Below are 21735 nucleotides of genomic sequence, written 5' to 3' on the forward strand. Positions count from 1 at the left end.
TTAGTTGCTCAACAAATCAAATAAATTTATTCATTAGATACTGTCATTGTAACATCCTGTTACCAGGGATAATGGATTTTGACTATTGATGTGTGTTCAAAATCGATTTCATAACTAACAAATTTATTTTTCTTTAGGTTGCTCAACATTGGATCCATGAACTGTCAATTGTGTATAAAAATATAATTGAAAACAAATCTTTCCACTGTCTTTAAAATCCTTTGTCTTGGCATACACAAGGCTGCTGGTCTTGATTTTTTTTTTTTTTTAATCTCCTTGTCTGAATTGTAAGAAATTTTGTCAATGCATCCACAGTTTTTTCCAACAAATATTTTCTGAATACTTCCTATTAAATTATATCAAAATACCAGATGGATCAATCTCCTTTTACAGAAAAAATAATATAAAAACTGTCTGCACTGGATCTCAGACCCAGAATCAAAATCCTACCCCATGGCAGCAGTTAACATCCTCACCTGAAACAGATGTTTGATCCCCATTCTCATGGGGGGGAGACAGCCCTCAGATTTTTTTAAAGCCAGAGAGAAAAACACTTTTATTTGCAACCATGGATGCATTGTTTGATTTACTAACTCGTAACCAGAGATTCCTTTTCTCTATGAAGTAATTCTAACGGTGACAACTCTTATTTGAAAATGCCACAACTTTTCTGGAATATGAACATATACCATATTGTTGGCCACACTACAGGGCTTGCTCGTTGCTCAGCTTTTCCAACAACAATTTGCAAGCAGCAAGCCAGCTATGTTAGCTGATTCAGTGCAGTCATGCCAATTTTATGCTAGCCCCACTAGCAGCTGAGCAAAACAGCAAGGTTGTTTAAATAAAAAAAAAGCTATAAAGACTGCAACCATTCATACAAACTGCTCTAGTTCTGCTTACATCTACAAAGCCTTCTAAAACCAAGCTGTTCTGCACAGGGAAAATTATCATTTACCAAGGACCTGCAGTTATGAAAAAGTAGGCTTCCTCACTTTCCTTTGTTGAAAGTCACACCTGCAAGAAGGCCTGCAAGCAAACCTTCCAGTATTTTTTTCAGCACATGAAGGAAGCAGATAGCATAATCAGACCCAAACTGGCTAGTATCACATTCCTCAACAAAAAAGATCAGGATATTTAGAGTGTCAGAGTGAAACCGCAGTGTATGGCAACCTGTACAAAATGCTCAAACTACTCATTGCATCTCGCAGTATCCAACAACATGTAACCACTGAATGACTCGGTTTTAACAAGAGGTGTCAAAGTCTCTGAAGAAACTCCACGCAGATGTAATGATTCCAGACATTTGTGTTCTCCAACACAGTTGAAAATTTGTTGGGTTTGGGGTTTTGTTTTTTTTTTTGGGGGGGGTGTGTATGTAGTTGTTGCTGCCCAAATTTCTTCTCTGACAAGCGCTGAACACTCAAGCTAAGAAAATGATTGTATAGGTCCAGATTTGCAAAGTCTTTATTTATTTATTTTACTTTGAACAGGCAGCTATCACAATGCCAATTACACAAGTGGTGTTTCAGAAATCCAGGGTAGAAAAGTGGACTGTGTGTCAATGCTTACAGAATATTTAACCTACAGTCAACTGAGCCTACACCAAGCTGTTGCTTCTAGGGTGTCTGCTGTTAGTTACACGATCATACCCCTTCTTCAAATCATTGGCTTCATGCTTACTGCACTAACTTGTGTTGTTATCCAAAAACTAATTAAACTTAAGAAAAGTATACTGCCATGAAAGCACCAAAGAAGGTTTAAATATCAAAGAAACATGACATTGCATGGAGACCAAGAGTTATTTTTTAAAAAGGAACAACAAAAAAAATGTCCCAACAAGGAAGGAAGGGTCCAACCTTTAGTTCCCAAAATAATTTTGCCTTTTAAGCTTCCTTATTCCCACTAACAAAGTAATTCTTGACCTTTCTTCTGCCTCAGGTCCTGAATACATCCACCAGGAGACTGATAGTTACCCCCACTGAGATTCTGCAAGTACCTGCTTCTGTGGTATCTCTGCACCTTTGTTCCTGGCTCTCAAAATCTAGATATTCCGACCTAACCTATACAAGGCAAACCACTAGAGAAGAAAAAATTAGTAAGGGCAACTGAAAAAAAGCCAATGTGAATAAGACTTAGTTCGTCTGTTGGTGAATTTAGCCACTACTCACATGTTTGAAGTTAAACATATGTTTAAATGACATGCTATATTAGCACTTGAGTACTCAGAGCTTTGCAGAATCAGTCTTTCATTGGCATCTGATTACGTGCATGGTAAGAAAAGCCAAGCTAAAATAACTGTGAAATGCAATGTTAAAAATGCAACTTTAAAAAATAACTGAAAATAGATCCTTTTATCTGTATGATATTTTTTACTCTTGCACATAGTAAACAGTAAGACCGATGTCAGTAAATGCTAAGAGAAAAAGTTACTTTTGAGATTATCATTTTTATGAAATACTCTGCCCAAGTGACACAACCTACTATTTAATGTTGGTATTTAAAATCAAGGACAATATAATACTGACCAACCCACTTCATACCTGATCTTTTTTAAATCTTCTTATAGCACAATTCAACTACATGACTGCTTATTGCACATTTAAAACATCTAATAAAAGATTTTTCTTTTAAAATGAAAAAATGAAATAAAGATGCTTGCTGGTATAAAAAATGTCCTCCTGCACATTCTTAACAGATCTAATGTAAAGACTTCTTTCTCTTTTTCCTCCCCTTTTCCTTTTTCTTTTGATCTTAAAAAAAAAAAAAAAATTTTTTTTGCAGAATCAATAAACATAGAAGGAAGAAGGAGAGGAACAAGGGAAGAAGGGACTTCAAAGGATATTCTCCTGGCTTCCTTAGGTACTTAATACAATCTTATGAATCCTGTGGAAAAGGAAGAAATAACATATTCTTACACTTGGAAAAGAACAAACAATCTAAAAGAGGAAAGGAACACGAACACAGAGTAACAGTATCGTTTTTCTTGATCAGCAACTAGAATCTGAAGGAAAGCTCACTTTCTGTAACACATTCTGAAATGCCAAAATTTTCTCCACCACACTGAGAAAAATATTAATTTTCACCACCAATATTTTTAACATGTTTTAATAATAATGTTAATACTTTAACCTTTAGATAAATAACATCTAAATTGCAATTATGTATAATGTATTTTCTAGACAACAGGAAGCTCTAATATGGTATGAACAAAAAATATAAATATCTCCCTGAAAACAAAGGGTCATTACAAGGCATCGGGATAAACAGCAAAGTGAAGGATAAAGCATATATAATACATCTTTTTGTGTGCATACAGATTAGCACAGATTATCAGAAAAGATGGCAAATGGTAGGCGACAGAGCCCTCTCCAGTGATACTCTGATTCTCATGATTCCAGACATTTCCAGGAATTGTCTTATTCTCAAAAACCAACCAACCAACCAAACAAGCACCCCCCCCCAAAAAAAAAAAAAAATCTGAATATTCACTATTAGATCTGCTTCCTGTGATGAAAACCATTATAAATCCCACTTCACACAGACTCATTAAATATATTCCATGACTACTTTTTGCATGTGAGAATATCATTCAGAAAAAGTAGAAGGATTAGACTGGATGAGTCTAGGTCCTGACTGAGCAAAGCACATACTCCTGCATTTAAATCCTGTTGATTTTGGTGGGATTATTCAGATGCAGTAAGCTAATTGCAGGTTCAACTGCTTACTGAGTGGAGGCTGTGATTCAGGTCTGAATGCTCTGCAGAACCTCTAACAATCATAGAGACACTATCCGCATTATAAGGACATCTCTATAGAAATATTTTATTCCCTACCATTACGAGTAACACTAACCACTGTATTAAATGAAAGACAGAGAAAAGAAAATGATATCTCAGTAGATTCAATTTCTGTTCTTTTTCCTAGGATAGGGAAATGCACTACAACCAGAGCAGAAGTTGCCAAGTGGCCCCACTGCCCCAGCAGCACGTGAAGCAAACACCTCTCGTGGGTGCACAGCATCTCTAAACCACTAAACTCATTTACTCACTTCTGTATTTTCTCCCCATTCTTTCTAGCTCCAGGAACACCGGAATACCTTAACTTTGACAGACAAAAAACCTACAAAAATGTCTGAGGTTTTGGTACTTGGGTTTTTTAACCATAAGGAATAGAAACGCAGGGATGGGGGAGTGCTTCATTTAACTCTTCCTGTACCTTGGCACACTATGGTGTCTACAAGACCAGCTACTATTCAACCTTGCCTTCTCTTTTCATTTTGTCACTTACACAAAACCTCTTTCAATATCCTCTGCTATTCTAATGATTTCTTAAAATAATAGCTTTCTTCCCTGTTAGTGCAATAGGAATTTGACTTTAAAGACACAAAAATTGGCAGCAAGATTGAGAGGGATGTGTAGAATGCTTTAAATCGTTATTTTAAATTGCTCAGACTTCCAGAAGGTAGTGTTTCATTAACTAAAGCATAATTCAAATACAAACATAGAGAGTTAGAAAGTCAAAGGTACAATAATTTATGAACCTCTAAATAATGGAATTTAATTTTGGAACAAAACTTTCACAGCTTGCCAATGTCACTAAATAACAATAAATGTACTACCTTTTGCATGTAGCAAATGGTGTATTTTCAAATAGTACTTCTTATTGTGTGAAAGAAATGAGGTGCTAAATCCAAAATAAGATACACTGTTAAAATAGCTATTCTTCTGATAATTTAACTAACTGAATATGGCTATTTGGATGCTATTAATGTCTTAAATAGCTTTCTTTGAACTCATACCCCAAAACGTTTTGATATTTCAACATGATTGAATGAAAGTGACTTTTTTTTTTTTTAAATGTGACAGTCTCACCCTTTTTCTTTTGTGGCTGGACAGTGAAAGTCCTAAAAGGAGAGTCTTTAAGTGAGACTATTTTCAGAATTTCTTGAAAGTATGGGCTATGAGTGAGAACTTGCAGTACAAAGGACAGGATAATGTATTAGAAAACAATGATGCAACCATACAATAAAGCAAATAGTAGAACAACTACCGTCCATAGATGACCCCTTACTAGGACTTGCAGTATCTAACTACTTGAGGGAAATTCGAATATGTATTTTTCTATGCATAAATAACACACAGGTAGTTGGTGAAATTTATAGAAAACCGCCTAAAATCCAGAGATGACAAACTCCCACCAACTTCCACTGAAAATTAAGAGCATACACTACTTAACGAGCACTGAGGAGAGTCCAGCTCCAGCCTGCGTCTGTGAACTCCCCAGAATCTCTATTGATACAGCAATCCATGTTTGGCTACCTTGTATGATATAATTCTATGTACCTTAACACAATAAAGCATTTACATAAAAACACAAACCTTTGCAGCTAATCATAGTTGTCTTGAAATTTTTTTACTACTTCTACTATGTGTTCCTGAAATAAATGAAATCTGTTTGAACAACATTTCTCAATACAAAAACATAAAGAAATACAGTCTGAAGGCATATTTATCAAACTGCATGTAGCTTCTATAATAAAGCTATGTGAATTGAATTTAGCAATATTAAATTCATACTTTCCTTATTATAAATTTAAAATAGTATACTTAAATCTTCTGATTCAACTTTCCCCTTTATAATAAGGTAAGAAAAAAACCCAGCAGACACTAACAGTAATTCAGCTATGAGTCCTGCCTCCTAGATCATTAAAACTTTCTTGGCCAGACTTTCTAATATGACTTTATTTCCGAACGGTTCATACTTCCTGAAGGAGTGGTCAACAATCACACTGCAGATGTGCAATGAATAGCACAGATATCACAGATCTACCAAAGTATGTGCCAGTCCACCTGCTTGTAGCCCCTGGTACAGACTTTCATACTGACTAATGATTTATTCAAAAATCTACTGAATATTTTTCAGTTCTCTCAGTATTTTTTATCAATTGAAATTTAAAATAAATGTGTGAGCTTTTTATTTAAGGCATCGCATACCTTAAAGAATGCAAATGAAACAATAAACCATTATCTAGTTTTCCTCTAAAGAAAACTATTACAGACTTCCATGAAAGATTAAATATCTCTTACAGGGTACTAACAAGTCCTTCACTGACATTTAAGTCTGCAAGGGTTAAAAACATGAACAATACTTTGAGAGGGGTCCTGTTCAGGTATATTTTGAGTAAGTGGGTCATTGACTCAGCAATGATCTTGCATTGCTGAAGTGTCAGGGGAGTTTTGTCAATGACCCCAGTGGGAACAATATCACATTCTCAATGTTAAAGTTAATATTTTTCCAGTCTTCTGTGATCCATTTAATATTGCGACGATCTACCAATATCTAAAATATTTACTAAGTTTCAAGGGGTTTATATGTTTTGCAAGACTCCATAGAAATCTCGTCTAAATTTTGACCTTTCATTCTGAGGTTAAAAATAAAAAAAAAAAAAAAATTGTATCTATATATCCAGTATAATCCATTCTAGTTTTAGAGGCCTACTAACATCTAGAAAATACGAAAAAAACACATTGATTCTGAGGATTTAAACAAACTTCACCATTAAAAGTTAAATACTCCTTCTGAAAGCACTGAATATCATTTTGTGATGTTCCTCAGTACCATGACCTCACGTGTCAGCTTTTTGTCAATTTGGCAAAAGGGAAATACAGGACAATGTCTTGGGGGTTTATTGTAACTCTAGTGACATACACATATATGCACACCCCCCCACACACACATATAGCGTACGTATATACATACACATACACAATATAGAGATATACATATATACACATAAGACGTATAGGAATCATATATACATCTATATGTGAATATATATCAGAACTCATTTGCAATATTATGCCACAACCGTTGATATTCCAAACCGAAAGCTGTTAGCATTCTGCTATCCCTGACAACGATGGTACTAAGATAACCACCTCTTCCAGGGAGTTTAGGGATGTCACCCAGAACCTATATGCTGTTTTTCCTCTGCTGTATTTGGTATTCCTTAAATTTGACATCTCTTTTGCTGTTTCTGTAATGAAAAGAAAAATCTTAAAGTTGTCCCTGTTCTGTTTTATCTATAGCCTCTTGTAGCTTTTTATCTTTTAATATTTTGAGTTGTGTTATTTATGGTATATTTCTCAAATGATGACCACGGCGTGCTAGAGCTGGCAGGGAGGTGAACACGAGCATTTAAATTTCTCAGGTTTTACCCCCAGAGCCTGTGAATGTCTCTATCACCACTCAATAAATATTTGCATTAGAAGATTTTGTGAGTACCATGCTCTCTGACCTCAGCTGCTAACACTGCAATGTTAGAGTACACTTCACAGCTTTTGCCAGTATTCCATGTCCTCACCAGGACAGACTGAATCGGCAAATGGCATGATGCTCTTCAGATAAACGCTCCTCTCTTTCCTTTGCTACTGCGTGGCGTGTTGCCTTATATGATACTTTTGTAGCATACACAGGCTCTGAACTATGCTTAAGAACTTTTAGGAACATAAGAGAGACAACAAAGAAGCAATGGCAAATGGCTGCAGAGTACATGAAATCAGCAGGCATCATGAACACTGACATCAGATGTACACAGCAGTGCTGAGCATTCGTTCAGTAATCAGTGAATGGTCAAATCAGATTAAGCGGGGAGAACCAGTGAAGCCTGTATGCAGAAATTTGTATGCAGAAATCTGCAGGTAGAGCACACTGAGAAAATTTACAGCCATGCAAATAAACACCATTTCATAATCAGATGGTGTTTCATTTCTAAATGGTTTGACTCTAGAGGATTAATTCAACAGATAAGGGGAGAATTAGAAATTTTTTGATACATCCTCTAAATCAACATATCATTTGCTACCACTATTTCAAAGTCACTGGCCAAAGATAAGGAATATTTAGAAAACATTAAGAAAAAATAGCTAGACGTTTGGAGCAGTAATGGCAGAGCAGTTGGGCTCACAGGAAGAAAGAGGGAGAGACATGAAAAGGTTGCAGTAAGCAAAGCACAAGATGATCAAGGAGTCAGTAAAGACTTATTATAGAGACTGAAGATTACAGTACTATGACAGAAAAAAAAAGAAAAAAAAAAAAAGAGAAAAGGATCTCAGGATGGCCTAGAGAAAAGGTGCTTTAGAAGTTATGCGCTAGAAGTAGCTGGAAGAGAGATTCTGGTATTGTGCTGGTTTCAGAAATTACCAGACCTCAATTATAAATTCCAGACAAACCAGGAGATGAAATCTAAAGGGTGTTTTTAGAACATACACTATGGTACTTTCAAGAATGCAGAGAGCTGCCAGAAACTGTACAAGGGCAATTCTGGGTCCAGCCCTGTTCAACATCTTCATTAATGATCTGGACGATGGGGCAGTGTACCCTCAAGCAGGGCTGCTGATACAAAGTGGGGAGAAGTGGTTGATACACCAAAAGGTTGTGCTTCCATTCCTGAGGGACTTCAACAGGCTGAAAAAATGAGCAGACAGGAACCTCTTGAAGTTCAAGAAAGTCCTGCACCTGGGGAAGAAAAAGGCACCAGTATATGATGGGGCTGATCAGCTGGAAAGCAGCTTTGCAGAAAAGGGCCTGGGGGTTGTGGAAGACACCAAGTTGAACATGAGCCAGCAATGTGCCTTTGTGGCACTGTGAGGGCGACCAAGCACCAGCAAAGGTTGCCCAGAGAGGTTGTGGAATCTCCATCCTTGGAGATAAGCCTAAGCTCTCTGGAAATGATCTAGGCAAGCTATTCTAGGTGACCCTGCTTGAACAGGGAGGCTGGGATACACCAGATGACCAGAGATCCCTTCCAACCTCAACCAATCAGCAATTTTGTGATTCTCTGAAATGCGGGCACATCCAGGAAAATTCATCCCATGTCAAAGATTATACCAGTGGCTCAAACTGTTGAGATGAGTCAAGTTGCTACATGAATGCCACTCATTTAATTTCACATTTTCCTTTTTTTTTTTTTTTAATATAGAAACTGCATTTTTCTGGTTTTATTATGAGATATTTTAGCAGTGAATAGAGAGCTCTAATCCCTTTGCTCTCTGCAAATATTTTCTGGGCTGCCACTAATGACAATCAATTTACTTGTCTGCTTGCAAATAATTAAAATTTAACAAAATAATAATTTTATATAAATGAAACATTGGAAGCAAGAGCATAAAATATAACATAAAAATTTCAGTGTTATGAAGGTCATATTATTGAATTCAGAGGCCCAGGTTCTGTGGCAAGTTCTCCGAACACTGACGCACTTGTAAACTGAAGACACTCTGGTTTTGACACAGCCATAATGGAATATCTAAATTCAGAAACAAGAAATGAATTATTCTGCCTCTGACCAAGGAACTCCTTGAGGCCTTTCAGAGGACAGTAGCAGAAGGTCATACAGTTTGTTGCTTATGTAGGCCAATCTGAATAGCTCATACTGGGAGGAAGCCTATTAAAGTGCTGCCTGACTTATGTATAGGCAGCACATCAACCGGGAGAAAATTCCTGTGCATTGCAGTATGATTTTCTTCTCATTTGCACCTGTGAAAAAAGCCAGGCTTTTGCAGCATTCTGATTGCCATCAAAAGCTATACAAATGATGCCTAAAATATTTCCTGAGGGGTTTTTTTTATATATGTATTAGACGCAGCATCAAAAAGTTATTGCATTAAAGTGGAAGAAATGCCCATGAGTTGAATGTAGAGTGTTTTTCCTTCCAGTATTCTGTACTCAGAACACTCTGCATGCTTTTCACAAGCACTACTTACTTTTCAAGTTTAGCTAATCGTAACTCTCCTTAACTTTTCATCTTCTTACTGTGCCAAAGTTTATAGCATTGTAAAACCAATAAAACAAACCAAAATATCTGAGTAGCTGGAGAAGATACTAAGCCTACCAGACATATAGAGCACTTTGTCTTTAAAACACGGAAGAGGGGTTGTAATAGGATAATTCATAAAATCTGTAGCACAGAAATTAAATAAAGGGAAAAGTACTACAGATTGCCATAAGCCAGAATCACCTAATAGCATTAAGGAGAAAGGAATGACCATTAGTGTCTATGAGATACTCTTAAGCACCCCTCAAGGGCCTGTACATGCTTCACTGCTTTATGTGAAGCCTTGCATCCTTTAGAGTACAGTCTTGTTAATCAGTTCTCAAGGTCACAGCTGAATGCAAGAAAGCCAGCCTGTGCATCTGTAGAAGATACTTATTTCTGGAAAAAATATAGTTCTATTTATGTGAAAATGATATGTGGTTACGCAGTACTTAAGTCCAAACCTGCAAACACTTATCCCCATTGACATTAAAAAAAAAAAAAAAAACAAACCCACAAAATTGTTTGCAGAATCAAAGTCTACAGTTGATGAGAGTTGCCCAAGGTGCCTGCACACCCATCTCAGGGTTTCCAGCTGACAGAAGAAAATGCTGAAGGTGAGAGGAAGGGCACTCACCACAGGAATGTGTCATTCCCATTCGAATCTGGGTAACTATGGGATAGGCAGGATGGGATGAAGAATGGCAGTAGATATAGCTTTGATCTCCTCTTCCTCCCTTATGTTGCCCAGTGCAGCTTCCTCTTCCATTCAAGGAGGAGGTGGGAGAAGGAAGAGAGACTGGCCAAGAGGGCACAGCAAGAAGCAAAATGCAGCTCTGAGCAGTCGTTCTGTTTCTCTACTGATCCCAGGACATTCCTTTTGAGGCATATATACCAAAAGCGAATAAATATAACTTCTTTTGTCAGGAAATCCAATACAAGTCAGCCAGTTTGGAGGCTCTGTAGGGAGCAAAGGCATAGTCTTGCTCACAAGTATAGTTCAAGATTGACATCAGCATTGTCAATCCGCTTGCAAGAACAGGTTGGCCAGATTCATAAAGGTGACACATCTGGGTGCAGTCACTTTGCTGCGCAGTGTCTCTCAAAAGGCTGGTCCTGGGTTTCTTGGCAGCTGTTATATGATACTGGCTTTAGTGATCACAGAGAAGGTACCTTACGGGAAGAGGTTTGACCGTTCTTTTTGTTGCTGCGAACAAAACAAGAAGAAAGAGGAACTGAATTTGCAATTTGAAAAATGCAAATGGCATTTGCACACCAAAAGAGCACTGTCTCTGGTTCCTGCTTTTACCAGAAATATGGGCAGATTTTTCTCCTGTGCAAAGTGAAATAAGAATAGTGTAATTACGAGGGAGGAAAAAAATTTAAAAATGCAATGCACTTCAAATAACTAAAGATTTCTTACAGAGAAAGAAGACAAACAAAGAAACAAGTACATATACATATGTTTTTGTATATGTGTACTTATACACATATGTATGATATATAAATATAGATGAAGAAATTAATCAAAGCTCCATTTTGCTTAATAAACATGTAGAAGGACATACACTTAAAGTGACACAGAACTGAAATGGAGGGTTTTTTTAAGATTTATAGCTGTAGAAAAACTGAGGAAGCTCTGAAATCTTTGCACAAAGAAGCAGCATTTATGGGAACTCATGTATTCAGCAGGGTAGGTATAATTTTTCTTTTATGTTGCTACCTAGCAATGTATGCTTTCGCTACTGTTTTATTCACTATTTACTAATACTGAACTCCTCCATTAGCATTTTCAACCACAGTCACAGTTGATCTCCAGTGATCATCTGTAAGATAGGTCTTCTCTGCAAGAGAAAGTTATATCAGTGTAATTGGAGAAATTACATTTAAAATAATTGAAAACCTTTTGACAGACAACTGTACTTTTCTTCACCCTGCTTATTGCATTTCAGTGTATGCTGATAAGGAATTACTTTAAAATAAACTAAAATAAACATCTCAAGTGAAAATAAAAGACTTAGCATAGGAGTTTGTACCAATATAAAAATGTGTTTTAATTGGTGTCATTTTTCTTGTAGTATTCTTACATTGACTTGCCAGTGCAATATCACTACCATTTACAAACTTGTACTGGGAAAATGATCATTCCTTTAATGGTCTCCATTTTTATCAGTCTTCAAATGTCTGCAGGCAGCTCCCTTAACGCGTCACAGACATTGACTGAACAAGAAAACCCCTATGATTTATTTCTTGTCATTTTCAAACCACATTGCAAATCAGCATCTTTTTGCACCACGTTCATAACAGTTATTCAGAAACGATTTTAACTTGGCTCTGTCTATGTTTCAAGTTCCACCAGGGGACTGAATTTATTTTCATTGTCCCTGCCTGACCTTGTCCTGGATTTTTCCTTTATAATGAAAATTTAGTTATCTTGATATCTTAGCTGATAATGAACTTAGTCCGTCACATCACAATTTACACTAAAATGTTTACTATCATTTACCATTATACAACAATGGTACTGTTATTCTCTGCAGAAGATCTGAGAAAATTAGAGCTCTACTGGTTTGTCTTATCAAAGAAAGTAAAGACCAGACTGTTTGTAAGACTGGCTTCAGAAATTGTCTTGTCTTCAGAGTCAACTTTTAACAACATCCAAAAAATGAGGGAGAGGAAGAGGAGGAAAGCTATGAATGATCATGGGCTGTTAAAAAAAAAACAAAACCATAGAGTATTTCTAGCTAATAAATTCCATTAAAGTTCCATCAATTGCTTTTGAACGATTACAAGACTGTAATGCACCAAGAGAGCTTTGCACGCTCAGTTGTTTATAACTGTTGATAGAAAATGTGTGAACTATTTTCCTTACACTGCTGTCAACTCAGTACAGTGCTGTGCCAGTTTATTCTACACCATGGTTTATGGAGAAATAAAACAATAAGTATGCCCATTTATTGTACATCTAAAAATTAACATATTTCTCGAGCATATTTCTCAATCCCTCCTTGATTTTCTAGGTAAAATTTTGTATGTGTATGCCTCTGAAACTGATATACATCAAAAATATGATTCTAGAATTTGGGATTAGTACCTTGCCCCAGATATCTATTGAAAGTAATATGTATACACTTGCCATTGAATTTCATACACATTGTTATTTTCCTAAAATGTTTATTTGAATTAGGCATTTATGAAATCTGATAACAATCCCTACTGAGCTATTACACTGAAGAATTGAATGGCTATTAAAGACATTACCTAAGACAACAGTTACTGTTCCATATTAGATCATTAAGTGACTCTATGAAGTGTCAAGCAACATTTAATAAAGTTCCCTGCATCTAATGACAGGTTCTCTGTCTTATGAATAGTCCTTCATGTGTTTCATTTCAGAAATTACATCCTGGTATTTTTACCTGATACAGCTACTTTCAACTTTTGCCAAGTTTCTGCAAATTAAAATTATTCTGCCATGTGCATATTTAGGTTTTTGCTGCTGGGTTGCTTCATTCTTTCTCTAATATTTTCACTCTTGTTTCTCTGTGCTGTAAATGCCAACCACATCTTCCACAAACCTTTTTTTTTTCCTTTCCAATTTTTGCTAAATTACAATAATAAGAGTTTGACAATACTGCTATAGCAGATGTCAATGATCTTGCTATGATTTTATGACTCAAAAACAACTTATAAAAAATGAACTATAGTGGAAAGCAAATGTTCATGTTACTTTTTTCCTCTATAGAGCTTTATAAAGCTAAATATACAGAATAATTATTTTTCTGTATATTTAAAGCTACAGTTACATTCATTCTTGTAGATTTTATTCAAGACATAGTAGCCTAAAAGGATTATTCAATTATCAATGCAAACGCTAAAAAATTACTAACTCTTTGTGACTTTCTGTATGAAACAGATTTAAAAGTTCTGTTAGTTCCATGTTAAACAATTGCCTTACAAAGTCATCTTTCAAAAATTAGGCTTTATTGGACTTAGTGTTCATAATTTTTCAATGCCCTTTATAGGAGTGTTTAGGAATTTACTTATTTTTTTGACTTCTGCTTCAATAACAGCCTACACTCTCCACAGCTTTTTCAGTTCACTGAGTTGTCTATATGTTCTCCATTTCTTCTGTCCTAGTGCAATGCACTTCTTTCCTAATTAACTGATGATAACAGTCTAAAAATTAATTTATCAAAACTAAACTCAATTAAATACATACTCATTAGTAGCAACTAAAATATTTTCTATTTTACATATATTCTTTCTCTCTGGGACACTGAAAATAAAGAATAAAACAAAAAGGAGAGTTGAATAAAATTGAAATTGGGAAAATTAAATTGAGGAGATGTACTGTATCTCATATGAAGTTAGAAATACATTTATATAAATCAATTCACAACTGAAATAAAATTCAGATGTGATTTTCAAACACTCCTACCAGTAGCTGTTTCAAAAACACTTAAACGTATAAAAATTCAGATATATCTATATGTACAAACATATGTATAAGTGTAAAAAATTGGCAGTGAGTCAAGACACTCCATCCTAACTTTGATAAGTTCTTTCAGTTAAGCAGAAAATTAATGCAATTTTCTGCCTTTGCTACTTCTGCTGATGTTCAGTTAATCAGGACAGAGTAGTTCTGCCCCCAAGTAGCTGGAAAGTGTCTGCGAAGGGGTTATGGCTGGGAAAGTTGGAAAGATATAACAATAAGCACACTCCTCATTTGATAACGTGGCCTCTCAGGGATGTGTTAGATTTCAAATCTGCTTCAATACAATAGAAACAATACCTAACTGTGAGTAAAATGGGAAACAGAGCACCATTCTTCACAAAATCAGCTTCTTAGATAAACAAATATCACACAAGTTTAAAAGTCATGTGAGGGTTTTTATACATGCTATTGATCCATATGTGTACCTATACATTTTTGTGTATATATACACAGCTAAAATACAATGGTTTATCTGAAGTATATTTGAAAACAATTTTCACACAATAAACATGTTATTTCTCTATGCTTATCTTCATTTCCAAAGCACATTTATCTGTCTCCCATCTTCCATCAATGATTCATTAATGACACATTGAATGCTAGTTACTAAATGTCAATTCATTAAAAACATTAAAGCAGTGACATTTTTTACAAAAGGGCAGACTTCTCATTGTTGCACTTGATTTTGTAAGATTTTCTTCAGCTGTCACATATTCACATGCAATTCCTTATTGTTGCCTGTTTTTAAAATATTATAAAGGAGAGTCAGAGACAGTAAAAGGCGATGGCCCAACAGCTCTCAGCTTACTGAAGTGCAAGATTAGCCAAATGGCCAGCTGCTCAGCAGACAGCAACATCTGAAGTTCCTCCACAAAACCCTCCCACAATACTTCACCTGAGAACTGAAAGGAACATTTCTCTGCAATTTGCTCACCTTGTTCCTTCAGACCGCAGGTCTCTGCTGAGATTATTAGGCTTCCTAATTAGTATCACCTCTGACAATGTGTCTCTGAAATATGGACAGCTTTCAAAAAGACAACTGGATTGTCACCTCCAATAACATTTCTCATAGGTCACTATAGTGCTATCAGATGGTGATAATATTCATCTATTACTAACCTTGCCTGGAGCAAAACCAACCAGAGATGACAATTTTTTGTCTTCTGTGTTAAGGAATTAATTTTAAAAAGAAAAGAAAGTCACAGACACCTGAACCTGCAAACTTCTATGCCAGAAAAGACATACTGTGGGCTTGCAAGTTTCAAAAATGTCTCTTTGAACATTTTACAAATATCTGCTACTCTGCTTTTCTAAGACGCAGCAAATGAATTCTAACATATATTTAAACTTACAGCACTTGCACAAAAATTATATTCATTAGCTAACATTTTTCATTGACTGCTCATATGCAAGTAGTTGTATTCTTAGGCTTCCTCAAAATATTTTGGAAGTGAGGTCCATGAAATTTTGCACACAGTGTACTTGGATACCTGACACATTTCAGTTTTAAAACTATTAATTCTTCCAAATACATTTAAACTATTAAGTCTTTGTGTCTTGCAACATGTATTAAAACACATAAGCGAAGAAACCTGCAAAAACAGCTCACGCTATTAATCATGCCATAAATAAGAATGGCAGAGAAGATACAACATCTAATATAGACCCTACTGATAATATTCTGCAATCTGCAGGCTTCAGGTGAAACTTCAAATGAAAAAAGAAATTGATGATAGGTATTGCATCCCATATGAAGCTGGAGATGCACATTACTGAAATAAATTCAAATTAGAAATAAAATTAACTTGTGACTAATATTAAAAATTCTTAGATGTGGCTATTTCGAAAGCATGTAAACATAACTCAAGTCATATATATTTACATTCAGAAATATATGGGAAGGTGTAAAAAAATCAGCAGGTAGTCAAGACATTGCCTTCCATTTGTCCTTCCTGTCAACTGTACACTAACACATATGCCAAGCAAACAAAAGGATTAAGCTAGAAAAACTGCTGCACCTTAAAGAAGGGAAAAAAGGCAGGTTTTGTTCTCCCAGATGGAGAGAAAAGAAGTTCATGCTTTATGTTTAGCAAAGGAGACGAGTAAGGTTGCATAAAATCCTCCTCACTTGTCCCCTGCCAGGAAAGGACATGTACAATATGACAGTACAATAGCTTTGCCAATCTATTCTTTTCTTCACAAATCTGTAGAACCTGGAAGCTGTCTCACTGAGTTGCAGTTGCAGTGCAGCTCTTAATAGATTCAGAGGCAAAACAGCAAAAATTGCAATGCTGTCCTGTCATTGCCACAGGGGGCTACTCTATACTAGTGGTTACAATTCAATGGAAAGGTTAAGGCAACTGAATTTCATGCATGAGGCACATATTCCAGAAGCCCATGGTACAAGTGTTTGAGTCTAAAACCCGTGGTGTGCACCACTAAAGAAATGAAGGTTACTTACTGGCATTATTAGACTTAGTTCATGTTTCAAAATACCAACAAAATTGCCAACAAAATGTTTTTGCTCACAGTTTTGTTTGTATCAGAACTCAGCTATTACAGCTGTAACAATCAGTATTCTACAGGCTACCTTACTGGGGAAAAGAAAAAAGCTCTAAACCAATTAGTAACAGTCCTTAGTTTGATATTTCATTAATTTCTTACTTTAAATAAATGATTCTTAAGAAATCCCATTAATTTCAGGAGCATTAGGAGAGAAAGCAGTAGACATCTTCCCTGATGGTCATACTATTTAGACAAAGTAGATTTAATTCTTAACACAATCTTTTCCCATTTCTCTTTGAACTACTTAAGGTATATAAAGACAACAGAATGTAACAGGCAGAGATTTGGAGCAGAGACCCTATTATGAACACAGGTTACAGAGAGAGAGAACGTACTTTAAAAAGATGAGCTAAATATAGATTTAATAACTTACTGGGATTATAATGGCCCAAGGGGTAGTTTTAGGATCCCATACCCCAGAAGCGAAGAGCAATAGCAATTATAAATCTAGAATAAGGTGCTATTTACTCTTCTGAAAAACATCACACGGGCCATGTCTTTCAATGGACACAGTCTGCATTTTGATCTCAGAAGGGAACAGAAAGTCCCTGGTAAAACTCTCTTCAAATAACAGCAAAATTGACCTGAATCAAATTTGTAGGGCAGCTTCTTCGCTTTGAAAATGTTTACAGTTCAGATATGGATCCTTATCACGATTTGCTGAATTTTGCAAATTGTCCCTTGAGCTGTAACATTTGATTCAAATCGTGAAACTAAAGATTCTGGAATTATTTATATTTTAAAGGTTTTGAATACCATGGCAGACCTGCTACCGCATATACTTTTTGTCATATTCACTGCTACATTCTTCCTCTGATATTCTTTCCCCCTTCTTTTTTTGAAATCCAGAGTGCATTAATACCAGCTATTTACAGAAAGAAAGAAAGGTAAGCCAAATTATTTCAGACATTTCTAAACAATCTTTTAGACTGTAACAGAAGAAATATTTTACTTCAAAGCAGTAAAGAATTTGGCACAACTTCTAGATCAACAATAATGTCATAAAGATCAAACCCCAAAATATTACATTACAAAAATCCTAATCCCCATAATAACCTAGGGCAGATGGTCTTCCTTTGGCAGGTAAAATCCACAACTGAAAATCAGTCACATATATATCTATTAGGAAGCAAATGATTCTATCCCTTACCCATGTGGAAATACTACCCCATAAAAATAAAGCTCATGAGTCTCAGTCCTGACTCTACAGTAACAGAAATGAATGAGCAGGAGTGATGGGGGATAGCACAAACTGCTGCTGGAGGGAAAAAATTTGTAAGTTGTACTTACAAAAAACAGACTGAAAAAAACAGATGGCTGATTAAGAGCTAGCGAGAAGCTCAGGAGGTTCAAAGTAGTCCCACCAGAGCCAGATTAACACACAGTTATCCCTAACGACATACAGAGTCATTCATTCTTTATTGACTGAAGGAGAAGAGAGCTGTCTACTGAATTTCTAACAGGACTTCCTATAGTACATTCACTTTGAGTTTTTCCCTCCAAGTACTGACCTTCTCCAACACTCTTCTGCCCATGGAGTCTAATGTGATCACAGTCTGAATTGGTTTGGCTGAATTATGGCGAAGACCTTACATCATTGTTACCCTTGAAGAACATCTAGCATATGCACTTCTAACTCTCATCACTAGCAAAATGAAGCTCTCGCTTCCAACTCTATTATTAGGAAGTCCAAATAGCAGAAAAACGTATTACAAGATTCCATTGTCTAAGCAAAACAAAATATTTTTTTGTCCAAGATCATGCAGTATGGATTTATTTGATAAAATATTCTGATAACACAACAGCAAGTACTTCTTCTGGAGAGTTCTTTCTACCGATTACGTGACAGCAAGGCCTATGTATCTTTTACACTTATCTGTATCCATTGGAAGCTAAAAATAATGGTGGCTTTAGGAATAGTACCCTACCTAGTTTGTGAAAGATGACAAGAGGCACTTCTGTTCTGCACATTTTATTTTTACACTGCTTAACACTGCTGTTATTCCTGAGCCTGATTTATGGGTACCCTGGGGTACTCCTAACCCCTTTTGATGTTATTTCTACTGGAAGCAGTTGACAAAAGCAGATCTTCCCTTGAGGATTGCACAGTTTTAGTATTTGTTTCAACTTTCAGCCATTTGCTCAACCCATTAAGAGCTTCCTCAAAGACATAAAATAGCAACCCATCACCTTGAATGCTACAAGAAAAAAAAATGCATAAAGGCTGCCAATTCACGATAACTCTGCTGTAGATAAGCAGAATACATTGGAAGGCATTACACTACATGGAATACTGCCTATAGATTTAGCATAACCCTACAAGGGTATTTGGCTCTGAAGTATTTCACTCTGTTGGTCAGAGCTGCATGAAAATATTCATATCAAATATAAACCCAAGGCAAACAGAAAGTGTGCCTAAAGTAAACTTGAGAATAAAAAATTGGCAATAGGCTTAAATATTATTTCCACTTTGCATTTTTTCTATATACCATAGAGTACACTACTGCTTTAAATATGATTTTTATGAGCTCTGCAAACCTTGCTAAAACCATACGTATGCTGTGGCAAGAATCTTGGAGCTTAACTGCTCTGCCTGTGGTGGACTAACTGTCTATGATAAACAGACAGAAACAACTAGAGAAATGGTATATCTTGCTGTGAACAATAATATTTAAGAAATACGTAAACAGTACCTGGTTGTCATCTTTTCCTGTTTAAAATTTTTCAGCAAAAAGGGAGAAAAATGTATTTTGAAGAACAGACACAATTTTTTTTATTTTATTGTAGTGAAGCTAATGTAAAGTAATAGTTAATGTACCAAATACAGTTACTACTCTTTTCCACCTGAATGATGAAAGTAGGTTTCAGAAAATACTACAAATTGCAGAGTGCCCTGGATGCCACTTTTCAACTTCATAGGAGTATTAGAAAGTAATCACCAGCAAAAATTCATAGAGTCACCTAAGTGTTTAACTAAAGTAAAAAGGTTATAGGTATTTGTATCATTTCTTTGAGTTTCATATAAATATTCCAAGAACACTAGGTCAGAGAACAGAATTAGAAACTCAAAAAACTGAGCAGAGATGTCAAAAGTAGTCCAAGAATTTACAATGACCTTTGTGCAACACTGATAAATGTTTTCATTGTCCAATCTCTAGCTCTTTGCAAAATGGGCTTACCTTCCATCATCCTTGCAACTGAAAAAAAAAGAAAATCAGAAATATAAACTAAAATAATTTTTCTCTCAGCTTTAATTGGAAAATTATTTCATTCACCCAAAGATACATGTGAAATTATATTTTAACAACTCACAAGATTGGCCGTACGAAAAATGAACTAGAATAAGGCCTTCTCGGTACCACCTACAAATGTTTTATATTACACAAAACTGCATAATAGGCTTTTATGGCTTTAAAAATCAAACTTCTGAAAGATAACCAGCATTTAAGGAATGGATGCATTCTCAAAATTTTAGAATTATCACAGAAATGTGTATCAATATTTTGACATGATGAGACAGAAAAATTTCTTCCATTTTAGTTCCTCTAACGTTGCCTAGAGAAGGAGGTTTTAGGCACTTTTTTTTTTCTTATTTCTTTTCTTCTTTTTTTTGTGTGGTTTTGGGGTTTTTTTGTTGTTTTTTTGTTTGTTTGTTTGTTTAAATAAAGAGGACAGCTTAACAAAAACACAGTAAGTTGTCAGGAACAGACAACTTTTCCTGTAGCCTAGAAATACTTAGAACACAGGTCTTGGAGATAGGTACTGTTTCTCCCAAGAAGTTCAGTTGTTCAGCAATTTTACCCCTTCATTGTACTTCATGGTGTTTGGTGACCTCTTCTGATGCTTCCCAAGCCCTACACATGGAATAGTAGGACATGAATAACCCCCTTCCATGCCATCTTACCGCTGGAATAAAAAGTATGCTTTCATTGCAGATCTAGTTTCAGCAAGGAGCCTTTGGGTTTCAGCTTCAAGATTATCCCAATCTGGGTATGACAAAAAGCCAGGCTACCTATCACAGTACTGTGTAAGATATCTGTCAGTTGCTGCCATTTAGCTTGGGATCAGGGATGAGCCATTGGCCCTCTTTCATTTAGCAAGTACAGACACATACCAGGGCTCTGCGCTGCTGTAAGTCAAATCATTTCACTTGCCCAGTGAATGGTTAGAAGGAACAGGAGAACCAGCCACTTTTAGTTTAGTCTGCACCCTTGCTGCAAAATGCTGAGGTACCAATTTGACAGAGACTGCTATTTGGCCTTTAACCTGTACCTTGGATCCAGTTCCGTAAATACACCACAGAGGATGCTGCCAAAATTAGCTCTTTCCAGAAGACACACCATATGAATCAGTACAGAGTTCAAGTGTCCCTCGCAACTTCTCTCTTGTGACCAACAACTATCATTTTGCAATTCTCTTTGGTATACGTTTTCATGTACGGAATGGTGCTACCTAAACTGAGGCAGAGTCGAGGTACAATAGTTGCACATTAGTTAACCATGACAGAGAGGAGGAACTGAAATATATTGCCTACTTCCTGCTGATTTCATCTTCTGCTGTTCCACAGGCCAGTATAAAAGAACTGCTCATGCGTGGGAGGAGACGGGAGGTGTGCAGGGGAACAGGAGGTCACCCACAAAAATCTCATGAAGTACACATTAAGCCAGAAGAGAGAATATCCTCTTCATCATTTCACTGCATCACTTGAGGAACGAGAGAGGAAACCTACACCTATAGCTCTAGAAAGTATGAGAAGTCAAATTCTGGCTACATAAATGTATTAGTGCATTTACAACCTTTAAACCTGCAAGAATGTTGCTGGAGTACTCTCCTGCTCACTCTTGGGATAATTGAT

At 36.0% G+C, this 21735-nt stretch overlaps 1 protein-coding gene across 1 annotated transcript in view; it reads right to left on the reverse strand.

Annotated features, from left to right (window-relative positions):
- Positions 1-18918: 18918 nt before the first annotated feature.
- Positions 18919-21735, reverse strand: part of LOC129204553 (E3 ubiquitin-protein ligase parkin-like) — a 405002-nt gene continuing 402185 nt past the window's right edge. Inside the window, exons 7-8 of the mRNA XM_054820775.1 lie at positions 20060-20077; positions 18919-19078 (exon numbers count right to left, since the gene is read on the reverse strand). Of these exons, the coding sequence (XP_054676750.1) occupies positions 18919-19078; positions 20060-20077 (178 nt within the window). The remainder of the gene's footprint in view (positions 19079-20059; positions 20078-21735) is intronic.

This window comes from Grus americana, chromosome 3 (assembly GCF_028858705.1).
Source record: "Grus americana isolate bGruAme1 chromosome 3, bGruAme1.mat, whole genome shotgun sequence".
Taxonomy (NCBI): Eukaryota; Metazoa; Chordata; class Aves; order Gruiformes; family Gruidae; genus Grus; species Grus americana.